This window comes from Cynocephalus volans, chromosome 7, assembly GCF_027409185.1.
Source record: "Cynocephalus volans isolate mCynVol1 chromosome 7, mCynVol1.pri, whole genome shotgun sequence".
Classification (NCBI taxonomy): Eukaryota; Metazoa; Chordata; class Mammalia; order Dermoptera; family Cynocephalidae; genus Cynocephalus; species Cynocephalus volans.
Window position 1 is genome coordinate 12,998,212 of NC_084466.1, and position 14,327 is coordinate 13,012,538.

The following is a 14,327-nucleotide window of genomic DNA, read 5'->3' on the forward strand; positions in this document are numbered from 1 at the left end:
ACAGTCTAGTTGCTTAATAGAGTTCTTCAAGTCCTCTAATCCCTTACTGATCTTCTGTCTAGATATTCTACCCATTACTTATTGTGTGGTATTGAAAGCTCCAACTATTATCATAGAACTAACTATTTCTCCCTTCAATTCTGTCAATGTTTACTTTATATATTAGGGGCTCTATTTTTTTGGTGTATATATGTTATAATTGTTAATCAATACATAGTGTCCTTCTGTGTCTCATAACAGTTTCAAACTTTGCGACATTAGTATAGTCACCCCAGCTCTCTTTTGGTTTTTTATTCATTCTGCCAATCTCTGCCACAATGAGATATCACTTCACACACACTAGGATGGAAATAATTTAAAGAAACAAAACAAAATAACACGTGTCAGCAAGAATATGAAGAAATTGAAACCCTCATGCACTCCTGGTAGAAATGTAAAATGGGATAGCTACCATGGAAAAAGAGTTTGGCCATGCCTCAAAAGTTAAAAACAGAATTACTATAAAACCCAGCAATTCCACTCTTAGGTATATACCCCAAATAATTTAAAACAGATACTCAAACAAATACATGCACACACATGTTCATAGCAGCATTATTTACAATAACCAAGAGGTGGAAACAACCCATATGTCTATCAACAGATGAGTGGGTAAACAAAATGTGGTATAGACATACAATGAAAGAATATGCAATCATAAAAACGAATGAAATACTGATACATGGTAGAACACGGATGAACCATAAAACACTATAATAAAGTGAAAGAAGCTAGACACAAAAGTTCATATGTTCTATGGTTCTATTTATATAAAATATCCAGAACATGTAAATCCATAGAGACAGAAAGAAGGTAAATTAGTAATTGTCAGCAGCTAGGTGGAGGGTGAATGAGAAGTAAATACTAATAGCTACGGAGTCTCTTTTGGGAGCAATGAAGATGTTCTGGAATTAGACAGGAGTGATGATTACACAACCTTGTGAATATATTTAAAACCACTGAATTGTGTACCTTGAAAGGCTGAATTTTATAGTATTTAAATTTTATCTCAATTTTTCAATCTTTAATCTTTAGTATAAAAATTTAGCACAGGCTGCCTCCGGAGGTGGGGGGATGGGAGGACAGCGGTAAAGACTGACTTGAAAGGTGCACAAGGGAACTCTGGGGTGGCAGTATGTTCAATATCTTGGTGGGGTTTGGAGTTACGCAGACGTATGCATATGTCAAAATCAGCAATATAGACAAGATTTGCTTATATTATTGTATGCAAATTTTGCATCAGAATAAAACTCTACAAATGCAGAATTTAGTTAAAGACATGTATGTTGAAGTATTTAGAGGGATGTGTACTGGTATGTGCAATTTACATCAAAACACGGCAAAAATAAGATGGATTAACATATGGATAGATAAGTGATAATGCAAATCTAGCAAAAGATTAATAGTGGAATCCTGGTGTTGGGTATACAGGTATACATTTCAAAATTATTTCAGAATGCTGTGTGTCTGAAATTTTTCAAAATAAAATATTGGGGAAAAAGTTACTAACAAGAAAAATATCTGTAAGTCAGAGAACTATGCAGAAATTTAGAATACAGTTATAAGACCAGAAGGAATGGGTGGCAACATTAGGGCATCTTCTCTTGAGGCTGATATTTAAGCCAGGACATGAAGGACTACAAGGAGTTATCCATGTGAAGACATCAGCAAGAGTCTTCCAGGTCCCCTCTGTCTCTGCCCACCCCCAATATCTTATCCCAACACCCTGAAATTTGGTGTGTTCAAGTAAAACAATGCAATTAAAGTACAGAAGGTAAGGAAGGGAGCAGTGTAAAATGAGATTTGAGAGAAAGTCAAGTGCCACATCACACGGACTTCATAGTTTAGGGGAAAGAATTGTGATTTTATCTAAGCACAATGGAAAGTCATTAGAGGGTTTAAAGCAGGGATGGAGTGGGATGAGATGACGTGTGTCCTCATTCTTTAAAGTTTTCAATGGTACTCTACCAGCTATGTGAAGAATGGCTTTGAAGTATTTAAGAAAAGAAGTAGAGAAACTATTGTCATAGTCTCTGCAAAAGACTATGGTAATTGGAGGAGAGTGGTGGTAATGAAGACAGTGAGTAGAGAAAATGGGAAACATTTTTAATGAAGAACTTACAGTGTCTGTTGATAGATTTACAACTGGATGATGAGCAAAAGAGGCATCCAGGGCTTTGGCATGAGTGAGTGGGTTAACATTTCACGTAGATATAAAAATCTGGGCAAAGCAGGTTGTAATATGGAGGACTTGAGGATCGAAAAAATGGTTTTTTAATTGTGTATGATTTGTAATTTTGAGAAGACAAGCAAAGGGGAAAAAATCAGAATAACCTGGAACTCATTAAAGGACAGGTTTTACATTTACAATTTTTTTTTCCTTTTAAGAATCAATATTGATTTGATTGAATTAAAGACCTTTGGTCCAGTAAAAAGATCAAACTTAAATGGAAATCAGGTTCACTGATTACTGCTGTCTACCACTGAGGTTAAAGATAAACTAGAGATCAATAGTCCTGTATCTCTAAACTTAGAGAGGTCAAAGGAAAAAGTTAGGAGTGAGAATGAGAGACAAAGTAGTCCAAAAAAATAAACACATAGAAGTAACATATTAAGTCTTAATTGTCTCTCACCTGTCAATGATAAGAGGCTGTCTGCTTCTTTAATTCCACATATAACATGCTTAAGTGCCTTACAGTATTTCACACAAAGTTGTGGCTCAAATTTTACCTTTCCTCTTTTACTCCCATTAGTTTAGCCAAAGTATAATGAAAAATCTGTGGTCCTTAGAGCCAAATAAACCTAAATTTAAACGAGGGTCCACCACTCAATCGCTCTGTGACCTTCCTTGAGCAACTTACTTGCCATTTCTAGCCCTTAGTTTTCTTTAATGTAAGTAAAAATAATTAAACCTGAGAATTAGCATTAGAAAAGTGCTCCATAAACGGAAGCTACTATTATGTAAAAGGCACCTATCTCAACACAGTTTCCTACTTTGGCAGCATAGATTATTGTTTCCAGAAGAGAAGTAAAGACATGAATGATTATGAGGGGGAAGCACATAAAACAGAATCAACTTCATTTTCACCATGTGACACAGAAAGAAGTAAAAGAGAGAAATCTCTGAACAGGTTGACACGTGGGCAACAAGCAACTTACAAATGGATGGGTTTGAAGGTTTATTATACTTCAGTTGCTTAAAACCGAGAGCACGTCATCCCACAGAATCGATGTTCAGTTCACGTTTTAGATGAACTCACAAAGGCCCATTGAAATTATAATGTAGTTAAAATGTGATATATCTCAATAAATTTAGTAGAAAAAGCTGATGAATCATCAAACTACACAGAAAACCAAGCGACTTTAATAATACGTAATTTGATTTATTTTAGAAGCTAGCACTTGAAGGAAAAGGCTTTATGGGAGGTTTCTGTGATGATTCAGAAGGGGGATGCAAGGAAATTCCAAAAGCTTTATAAAAGTTGATGACCCTGGTTCTTTATTATGTTTTATTTCACCTCAAATTTTATGGCTTCCCTTTCTTTCAGTATAGGCAAAACACTAGCACTCTTATACTTAATAGCCATGATTACGATCATTTATTTCACAAATGAGAAGGAGTAATTGGGGAAGAATTCGAAGAAAGATGTGGGGAAAGAGAAAGGAACCGTAAAGGATGTGCCCAAGTATAAAGAAAAAAAAAACTTAGACTGGATTAGGTAAACTCAGCAGAAAAAAAAAACTAAAAAGGTAAAGAACAGCATTAAAATATTGAGGAAGGAAAGCAAAGTGATAAGAACTGGGTCAGAGGCCCATCATGATTAACTAGTTATCTTAAAGATCACAGGTTATAAAAAAAGGTGGAAATAAAGACATGAAAGCAAGCAAAGTGATATGCAGCCTGCCATTCATACAAAGGAAATGCTCATGAGTTGAAAATTCATAATTCAAATGTGGCACAGAAATGTAATTATAGATTGTCTTTAATCCCTTTTTATTTCCTTGAATTCCTCTGAATATTTTCTTCTTTATGCAGATACTATTATGATAATAGCATTATTATGTCCTATTAGGTAGATAATAATAATATCTAAACTAAAACTAGGAAAAGGACCTTATAAATTTAAAAGTATATGATAGAATAAAACTAAACTATTTTAGGAAAGTCTCCTAAAAAGCCAGTATGTATGTTACGTGCCTCTTAGGCAATAAGGAATGTCAGTAATTTCAAACCACAGGTAGAAACTTCCGATCGTCTCAATAAAGAAACCACAGAATCAGTTCCATGTAGTCCAATTTATTCAGCAATCTAGCAAACCTTCCTGTGAAGTTAAGTACTTAAATGCCTTTTGAAAATACTGACGATTCTGAAGAAATACTTAATAAAGAAACGTAGTCAGATAAAATTTTCTATACTCTGGTCTTAAATCCAGGACCTATATCAATAAGAGCAATTTTTGTAAAACAAACAGCAAAATACACTTAATAATGAACAAAACCCAAATAATTTAGCTAGACCCAGCTAGAAACAGGGATGCAACAAGTCAGACAGCTTTTTCAGATCACCAAAGAGCGCTAAGCTTCCTGAGTCAAAGCCAAAAAAGAGGGGCAGTGCAGGGTGTGGGGACTGCTAACTAGCCTGGCTTGTTTGCAAAGAACATACTTAGTCATGCAAGTGCTCACTTTCAGACCAATAAGTTATTTCTTCCTATCACAACTATGTAAACTTTGCCAAATCAAATACTTTCCAATAGGAATGCAGAAATGCGAAGAAGATGCTGTGACTACCAAGCATCGCCTAATTTCTCTTACTTATCTACAAATTTCTGTCAAATGTATACAAATACAAATTTGATTAATAAAATTGTAAAGTTACTTAATAGCATTGCTAAACCATAACAGTATGCCCTTACACATTTTCTCAATTAGCAGATACTGAAAATGTGATATTTCTCATGAGCACCAGGAATATTTTTGAAATTAAAAAGTTGGGAAGCAATGCCCAATACAATTATACCTAAAACAGTCCAGCAAAACAACCATTAAAATATCCTACAGTTTACCTTTTACTCCAGTTTAGGAGAGTCAGTTCTAATTTCCCACATTCTATTTCTCTTCCCTTGCGAGATTATTAAGTTGATATTTAACATCTTAGGAAAAGGCAAAAACTTGAAATACCTTGGCAAATATACCTTTTATATGTGCTTATCTTTAACAAACCATGTTCAATTACATACATATATATTTACATTATATCCATTCTTAAGAATTCTTAAGACAATTCCTTCTTTTAATTAGCCAGTGATTTCACTTTACAAAAGAGCTAGAGTTAAGGTCAAATTACTCTTTAAAGTCTACTTTAATAACAGAATATGGTAATTTGGCTGATAAAGTCCACTTTAATAACAAAATATGGTGACCTCAACTTGTCCAGAGTGACAAGTACTCAGAAAGCTAAAACTGTTAAAATATTATTCGCTCTATAGTAATTACTTATTACATCTTTACTCAACCATATCTGCTGAAAGACACAGAAACCCTACCAAAGTTAATTTAAGAACTTACCAATTTCCCTTGCAATTCTGACAGCTTCATCTGCATCCTGTAAAAGCAGGAAATGAGACTTAACATTAATCCCATGAGGCATTGCACAATGTCTTTAGGGCAGTCATATATTGCACTACTGTCTCCTCTGATTCATTTAATGTTCATTTTTACAACCTTCTAACCCTTTTCATTCAGAGAAATGTAAAATTAATACCATAAGTGGAATGTAAATCCTACCTCATCATTATTATATTAAGAAACTCAAAGCAGTTCGAACTGAGCTGGCAGGAAGCACTACCAGAATTGCCAATGATTTGGTGCAGTTGCCGGAATTTAATGGCAGAATCTAGATGTTTACATCAATACTGAATCATAAATCAGATCATTAAAGATTGTCTGCAGCCAGCTTGTTTCTGTCTCTCTGATAGTTATGTGTCATATTTTCCTAGATTCTGTCAGCAGGGGGAGTTGATTCTCTATTATTTGGGAGAAGCTGGATCAATTTTCCAGAAATAAAAAAAGTAAATTTCCAGTATCTATAGGAATTACCAACTGTTCAAAAAAATCCCTTTGGTAATCTCCATTACCTTTTCAGTTTTAATTTTTATTTCTTTTTTCAGGTACATATTTTCTCTTTTCAGTTGTATCTTGTTACAGAAATTAAAACTTTAAAATCATTGAACCAAGTAGTAGAGTGGAAAACTCCAAAAAGCCAAGGAAAGAAAACACCTTCCTAAACAATATAGGGTAGGAGTTTGTCAATACAAGGATTAGTTACTGCTGAATATCAACTAAATGCCACTTGTACCTCTAAGTAGCTAAAAAGACAAAAACTTCCCTTGAATCTAAGTCATTTTGTTGATCATTAACTCTCACTTAACACACCCAACAGGACATTCCTGATACATTTCTCCAAATACCAAGCTTCTTTCTAAATTTAATTCCTTTTCATAAATTCAGTGTCACAAACCAAACTATCTTAAGAAACTGACAATAGTGTTTTGAATCCACTGGCTGATAATTAGGCCTAAATTTTTAGAAAACAAGTTTAAAATATTGAGGTGAAGCCCAGTATTTCTTAAGCTTTTAAGCCAATACATTTAAAATGTAGAGCAAACATGTCAGAATCCTCCCCAAAAAGAGAGGGGTGGGGGAGTGTTTATAACTAGTTCATTTATGTCTAATAAAAAAAAAAAATCTTCCTTAAAAGTCTTCAGTACCTAATAACATTCCCTGAATAAGGAGGTTGGCAGGGGAAGTTGTCAGAAAAATTTAATTTCCTTTCATTAGCCAGTCTGCTCCACAAATAGGTGCTTGTTAAGTTCAAAGCAGTCCTGAAAGCAACATCAGTTTTAAGTCTTTTTTTTTTTACTCCAAGCAGTCACATCTGCTAATGAGATTTTCCAAATAACAATTGTTTTCAAGTCAGAGATAAATCTATACCTCCCATCCTATACCCCCCAAAATCAAGGTTTACTGCTTTATTACATCTTGCTGTTTTCGCTGACCCTACATTCTCCAAATTTTAGCTTAAAGGGATAAAAATCCATGAAAAGGGTCATTTAAGAATGTTAGTGGTTTCCACACATTGAGTTGGAAGGTTCTTTGTTCCAGCCAGTGACAGTTATTGGAGAATACTTCCCCTTAATAGCCTCTCTGTCAGGAAGTGTTAAACCTGCCAAATGCGAACAATTAGTGCCTCTGGAACAAAATACAGGAAGAGTGATGGCTGATGAAGACTGGATTATAATAAGCCTAGAAAGAAACTTTTAACATTTCTTTTCTTTCAAACATGTAATAGTATATTTGCAAAAGATATTCTGAGAGAAAATAAAGTGCTATCTAAAAAAATTTGTTACCTTAAGAGAACAGGAGAGTCTTAAAAGATAATTCACAGAATTCATTTAGTCATGTTTTGCTACTTATTCACATATACACATTATAGATGTCTTGTGTGTACCTATAAAGAGATATTTACACACAGCAAAACTTCTACAAATTCTTTAACACCCACAAATCCAACACTTTTATATACGGCCACAAAACAATCTTATCTTTTAAATAATCAGTATGCTAAAGCTTTCTTACTATGAAAATCAAATTCTATTAAGTGAATTTTCAAGTAAAATCAAACTGCCTCAAAAATTAACTTTTCTCTTGTCACTCATTCATCCAAAAAAACTTTACTGAAGACATATTATTCATAAGACATTAAAAACTTTAATATCTGTTTCAATAATATACTAATATGGTCTTTCAGCATATTTAATTTAATTATTGGGCTATATAAAATTACTACTGAAGGGATAAAAAGCCCCACATAGGTCCAAATTCAATGGCCCTAAGTGACATATCACACTATAAAACTTCCCTAAAAGGCTAGAGGTAGAAAAAGATTTTTAATAAAACTTTAAATCAACTGGAAAAAGACCAACGATCATCAAGAAAAATGCACAAAGGATTAAAAAAGAAGTTCACATAAAAAGAAATCCAAAAGGATAATATATCCTTAGTCATAATTACAGAAATGCAAATTAAAATAAGATATCACTTTTCCTCTAGCAAATTAAAGTGTGATAATGGCCAAGTGGTGACTTAAAGGCCAACAAGCACTCCTCACGCTACTGGTGTTGTAGGAAATGGTGCAATCTTTTTAAAAAGAAATTGTCATATCTACCAATCAAAAGTTTAGGGGTATATATCTTTTAACCCAGCAATTTTGCTCTTAGGAAGTTATCCCATACAGATACTCACATGCATGCACATGGAGAGACATATAAAGAAATTTATTGTTTTCAATTTGTTGGTGGTGTTTTGATAAGAAAAAAAAATCTGAAAAACTATTTAATAGGCCTTCAATAAGGTACTGGTACCACAAATGGTACATCCATGAAATGGAATATTACATAGCATTTAAAAAGAATGAGGTTAGTATGTATGTTCTTATTCATCCATTCATACACGAATTCAAAAAATATTTGCCCAGCAACACTTCATGAAATACAGTTTCTGGCCTTATGGAGCTATTATACCCTAATAAACAGAAAACAGAGCAAACACATTAATTGCAAATTGAAATAAATGCTACATGGAAATGGAGAATACTAAGGCAGAGAATGAGAGGAAGAACCTGTTTTAGATAGACTGCTCAGAAACAGCCCTTCTAAAATAAAATTTTAAACCTAAGGATAAAAACAGCCGGCCACCCTGGAAAGATTAGGGGAAAAGGATTCTAGACAGAAGGAATAACATGTACAAAACCCTAGATTAGGAACGTACTTAATATGCTCTAGAAACTGAAAGAGGATCCATGAGGCTAAAGCTGAAACACACTTAAAAAGTGGCAGAAAAGGCCAAGATGAGTAAAAGTAAAAGGAATGGCCCTGTTCTGGCTGGGTCGTATGGGATATGGTGTAGAGTACCAAATACTTTGGTTGTGTGCTGGTGGATAATGAATCAGAATTAGTTTTTAAGAGGATAACTCTTACACTCCAAAGGTATACAGGATATACTATACACGGTGAGGAAAACACCAACTTGTAGCACATACATATAGCCTGACCTTATCTACATGAAGACAGAAATACACATTTGAATGCACATGAAAATTTATGCAAGGACAGCTACAAAAACTCAGCTTGAGTTATTGCTCGAAAGTAGGATTGAGAGTTGGGAGAAAAGGGGAACTTTTACTTAAGGTTGCATAATCTTAGGTATACATTGAACTTTTTTTTTAAACATAAAACTCCTAATTTCATATTTCATACTTTCATAGTTTAAAAATTAAACCAGCCATGCTTGAATGTATTTTTCAAATTATCTTATTAACGATTTCCAAGGCATTAAATGTTATCAAAATAAACTAGTATTCCCAAAACCCACATAAAATTTTTATGACTTTCTATTGCCTCAGAACTGAGTTCAAACTCCTAAACTTAGTTTCAATAGTTGATCCTGCTTGCCTAAGCCACCAGCCTCAGCCCCTGGCCCTGTCCACCTCATACTTTTCCCTTCACCACAAACACCAGCCACTCTCCCCAGGGCTTGCACGTCCCACCTAGTTCAGCCAGGCTCAACAAGGAACTCTCTTCTCTTTCACCTCCTTTCACCAAACCAGTTTTATTTACAGTCAGCATGGCTGGAGCCTGAAGAGTGAGGCTACAGCGTTAAGCGGAGCCTCACAAGCCACATTAAAGAGACTGAACTTCAGCCTATGGGCAAGGAAAAGAAGGGCTTCGCTATGGTTGCATTTTGAAGAATTTTGGCTTATCATTTACTTATATATCATGTGCATTGTCTATTCTCTGCATCTTCCTACTCCACTAAAATGTAAGGTCCATAAGGGCAGAAATCTCTGTCTACTTGTTTCAGTGATATTATTTCAAATGCCTAGAACAGTGAGTGTCTGGCACATAGTAGTTATTCAATCGGCAGGTGAATGAATGAATGAATGAATGAACAAACGAATGAATACTTTGAGAGACAAAAAGGATCTGAGGAGTACAGCTGAGAAGCAGTAGTCAAGGTAAGAAAAAAACTGCTATTTTCTCTAAGACTCAAGAGTGGCATGTTTCAGGTTTCATCTAAAAGCCACTTTCTTTAGGAAGCCTTTCCAGTCCTCCCACACCAGGTTAAGTGCCATTGCTGTGTGGTCACATTACACCTGCCATTATGACAACCCATCACACTTACACTCCACAATGACTAGCTCTGTCTTGCTGTCTACTGAATGCAGAGCTTAGCAAACTGACATAATCAACACATTATTTGTTCAATGAATAAACAATTATCCATCAGCAAAATAAGTCAGTTATGATAAGACAATCACAAATGCCAACAGAACTACTCATCTCAGAGCACCAATTTTATAAGTGAGTAAACTATATCCAAAGAGATGTGGTGGCCTGTTCAAATTCACCTAAGTGACAGACAGCAAGGAAGTATCACAAGGTTCAGAAAAGGGACTCAGAACCAGACAGGCTTTGGTTCTGCTTCAGTTTAAACAAAGTACATTCAACAAAATATTGTTGACAATGGGTAGAACCAAGCCCAACATTCACCCATGTCTTGGAATTCTCAGTCTAGCACTTTCTTTCATCATATCACGCAAAATTCAAAAGTTTGAAACTTAGGTTTCATAAAACCTACTCTCATAAAAAATACAGTGCTACCCTATTCATAATTTTTAAGTGAAGTATTTCATTAAGTTAAAAAAAAATCAAACTTCACATGGAAAATTTTTCAAATTGAAAGGCCACAAGTTTATATTAAAAAGCAACAGATTCGAATCCCCATATCAGCCAGCTGCCAAAAAGAAAAAAAAAAGAAAGAAATAGGAAAAAAAGTCCACTTCAATTTATAGATATTAAACTTTATTTAATAAAAATGTAAAATAAACATTAAACTTTATTTTACCAAATATACTTTGTTCTTTATTTATATAAAACAAATCTCTTTTAAGCAAAACATTTATTACCTCTTCACAAATCCAACTTGGCAATATTTGAAGAAAACACACAGCTAATTTTACTTAATGCTCTTAGCTTTAGAACATTCTAAAGACAGCTTTCACATCTATTAATTATATGACATACCATACAATATATGGAAATACCAAAGGGCTTAAAACAGTAGATTCTGTTAAAGTTTTTTTCCCCCCCTTGGCAGCTGGCTGGTATAAGGATCCAAACTCTCAACCATGGTGTTATCAACACCATGCTCTAACCGAGTGAGCTAACTGGCTAGCCTGATTCTGTTAAAGTATTGTTCAATAAAATAATATTTTATAATTTATTAAAAGAAAACTTCTAACGGGTGGGACAATAATCCCCCCAAATGGAAGAAAAGTCAAATACAAAAATTTTAGCAGAAGGAATAAAACAAATTTGATGCTACTCATCCCTTATACAATTTTCAATTGAGGTGTTTAGAATATTTTTACTTTCGTATCAAAAGTAATAAAATTGAGTAAATAAAGAAAAGTACAAAAGCAAATTAAAAATACATTAGCAAAAATGCTCAGATAATATTCCTGATGATTTTGAATCAGGCCGTAGGAAAAAAGAACAGTCCAACGATATCATTTGATTCCACTCTTTTAAGTGACAAAAATCCCTGTGGTCCATTCTTCTGTAATCCCAGCCTGACCTGAGAGAAGTCACACTCACGTTCTGAAGTTATTTAACTCTTGGAAGCACTGATGAGGAAAGGGTTACAAGAAAGTATTAAATATATACTTCCAAAATAGCAGTTCAAGAAATGGAAAAAGAGGGAAAAAGCCAAGGGAACCAGTATCCATTTCTATTATTCCTCTATTACAGCACAACAAATATTAATTAAGTTCCATCATCCAACCCAAGAATAACAGTAAAAAAAAAAAAAAAAAAAAAATTCTGTTTTACATGATTATGATGGGAGGGGCAGCTGATGCTGCAAAAACCAACTAAGTATACCAAAAAAATGTAAAAAGAGCTAACAAAAATCAGGTGCCTTTTCTGCAAGCTTGATTTATTTGTTAATACTCTAGAGCATCCACCTGCAAGGCTGTTAAAAGTGCAGGTGCTAGAGCCAAAAGGTTTGGGCTCCAATACTGGCTCTGTGAAGGTGATTAAGCTACTAGGGTGCCTCTCTGGAATTCAGTTTCCTCATCTGTAAAGAGGACATAATAACAGTATCTGTCTCATAAGGTTATTGAGGTGAAATTAGTTCAGGCCAAAACACACTAGAACAACACCTAGCCCACAATAGGCATTCAATTAAGGTTAGCAGTCTGTGATAAAATGGGCAGCCCACCACCCCAAACTACCAAGTTTTATTCCTTCTCTTCTTGGCCTTAGCTGTCATATCTTGTGTCATTATTCATCCTCTAAACCTGTGTAACAAAGAACTCATACTGGTACTACAATACTACAAAAAATGCACACTTCATCTCTTATCATGCACTGGATCAGATGATCTGTGAACTCATGATTGCTGGTGAGCAGGGAAGAAGGGCGGGAAATGGCAGGGAAAACTACAACAAATTCAAACCATTCTCCCCAGAGGCTAAACACCCAATATATTTTTACAGTGATGTTAGTGTCAAATACTGACTCCACCATCCGTAATTCAGACTACACTTCTCCTTTCCCACTAGCTACAGCCTATGTACTAACCCTTGTCTCTCTACTGTCTAGATGAGAATCCTGCTACCCATTCACATGGAAACTACTTAGGAGTTTACTTTCCTCAACTAGTTCTCTAGAATGAAATCAGTGACTGGTATTTTTGCAAAAACAAAGGATCATTGCTTCAAGACACTATAAGTAAGGCTATATGTGTACACAAAAAGTCATCTTCAAACCATTCTGCATTGATTTATAAAGTAAAGCAAAACTTTTCAACAATCTGGGATCAGGAATTACTTCCAGCTGATTGGGTTTTCCCATTAAAGTAGAAGACTTTTTGTTTTAATATACTTTCAAATCTTTCTAAACTTTAGTACACTTTTCTATAATTGTAAAAACAGCATAGTAAACATAATTGAAATTTTTTTTTCAAAAATATAAAGCATTTGAGGCATTGTCAGGAAAATCAATTATTCCTGGTTTAGCAGGGAAAAGTATACTGATATTTAATATGGTACTTTCTAATTGCCAGGCCACAGCTTGATTCCAACTTTTTCTCTTTTGTTTTTGGGTTTTTTTTAATGATTTCCTTCACACTAGCTTTTTTCTCATTTGTCTCCTGCTAAAGCAAGAGTACAGTTTTTGAAATCTGCCTAATTAGGTGATTAAAAACAATTACTGCTTTAAACCTATACTGCATAATTTACAAAACTCATTCAAATACATTACCATACTCTGCTCTGTGGTGTAAATGGCTATCACTCTTAATGGACAATAAGAACTCAGAGACATTAAAGGAATTTCCCCCAAAACTGGTGTGCTGATAGGCATTACAAACAAATGTGGCAATGTGATCATGGCTCATTCTTCACCCTGCTTCACACCTGACATTAAACAGATCACATAATCCTATAAATTCAATTTTAACCATCTTTCTCAACATCATCTACTGTGCTATATCCCAACACTTTACTTCAGGGCCCTGTCATTTCTTGCCTAAAGAAAGAGGATTCTAATTTGTCCACCAATCTCGAGTTTCACTCTGCTCCAATCCATTTTCCACACAGCAAACCAAAATGAGTTTTCCAATTCCACAATTCCATCATTTTAACTCTTCTGCATGAAACTATTCAGAGGCTCCCCAAACCACAAGAGTAACTTCCAAAATCAACTGCATAGCATTCAAGACCATACACATTTGGAACCCAATTTTCTCTCTCGCTCCCTGTCACTACAGCTCATCGCACTGCATATGTGCAGTTTTCTAGAGCTCCTATGGTCTTACAGCTCCAAGCTTTTGCAATAAGATGTTGTCACTGACAACAGAGCTGTGTCCCATCATCACTCTCACTTTTTAGATAACTCACTACTACTCAGACTTCAGGTGTCAGTTAGCTATCACTTCCACTGGAAAACCTGCCATGACACACTAAAACTAGGTTAAGGGCCCCTCCTATAATGGGCCCCATGCACCTTGAGCTTATCATTATTAAGATTAATTGCCTGAATACTTGTAGGTTTCCCTAAGGGAGATGCTGTCTTCCAGCAGCTTCACACACATACTCTTCATTCTGCTTTCATGTTTCCAAGATCAAGGTAATAAAATGGTGAATAAAACTAAACTTGTTAAAGGCA

The 14,327-nt window shown here is 34.8% G+C and overlaps 1 protein-coding gene across 5 annotated transcripts in view; it reads right to left on the bottom strand.

The window, feature by feature from the left end:
* The window catches only part of PCCA (propionyl-CoA carboxylase subunit alpha), a 411,013-nt gene that overhangs the window by 261,830 nt on the left and 134,856 nt on the right, over nt 1-14,327 (bottom strand). For all 5 annotated transcript variants that reach the window (XM_063101797.1, XM_063101799.1, XM_063101796.1 and 2 more), the window contains one exon: nt 5,605-5,641. In XM_063101797.1, coding sequence (XP_062957867.1) covers nt 5,605-5,641 — 37 coding nt within the window. The remainder of the gene's footprint in view (nt 1-5,604; nt 5,642-14,327) is intronic.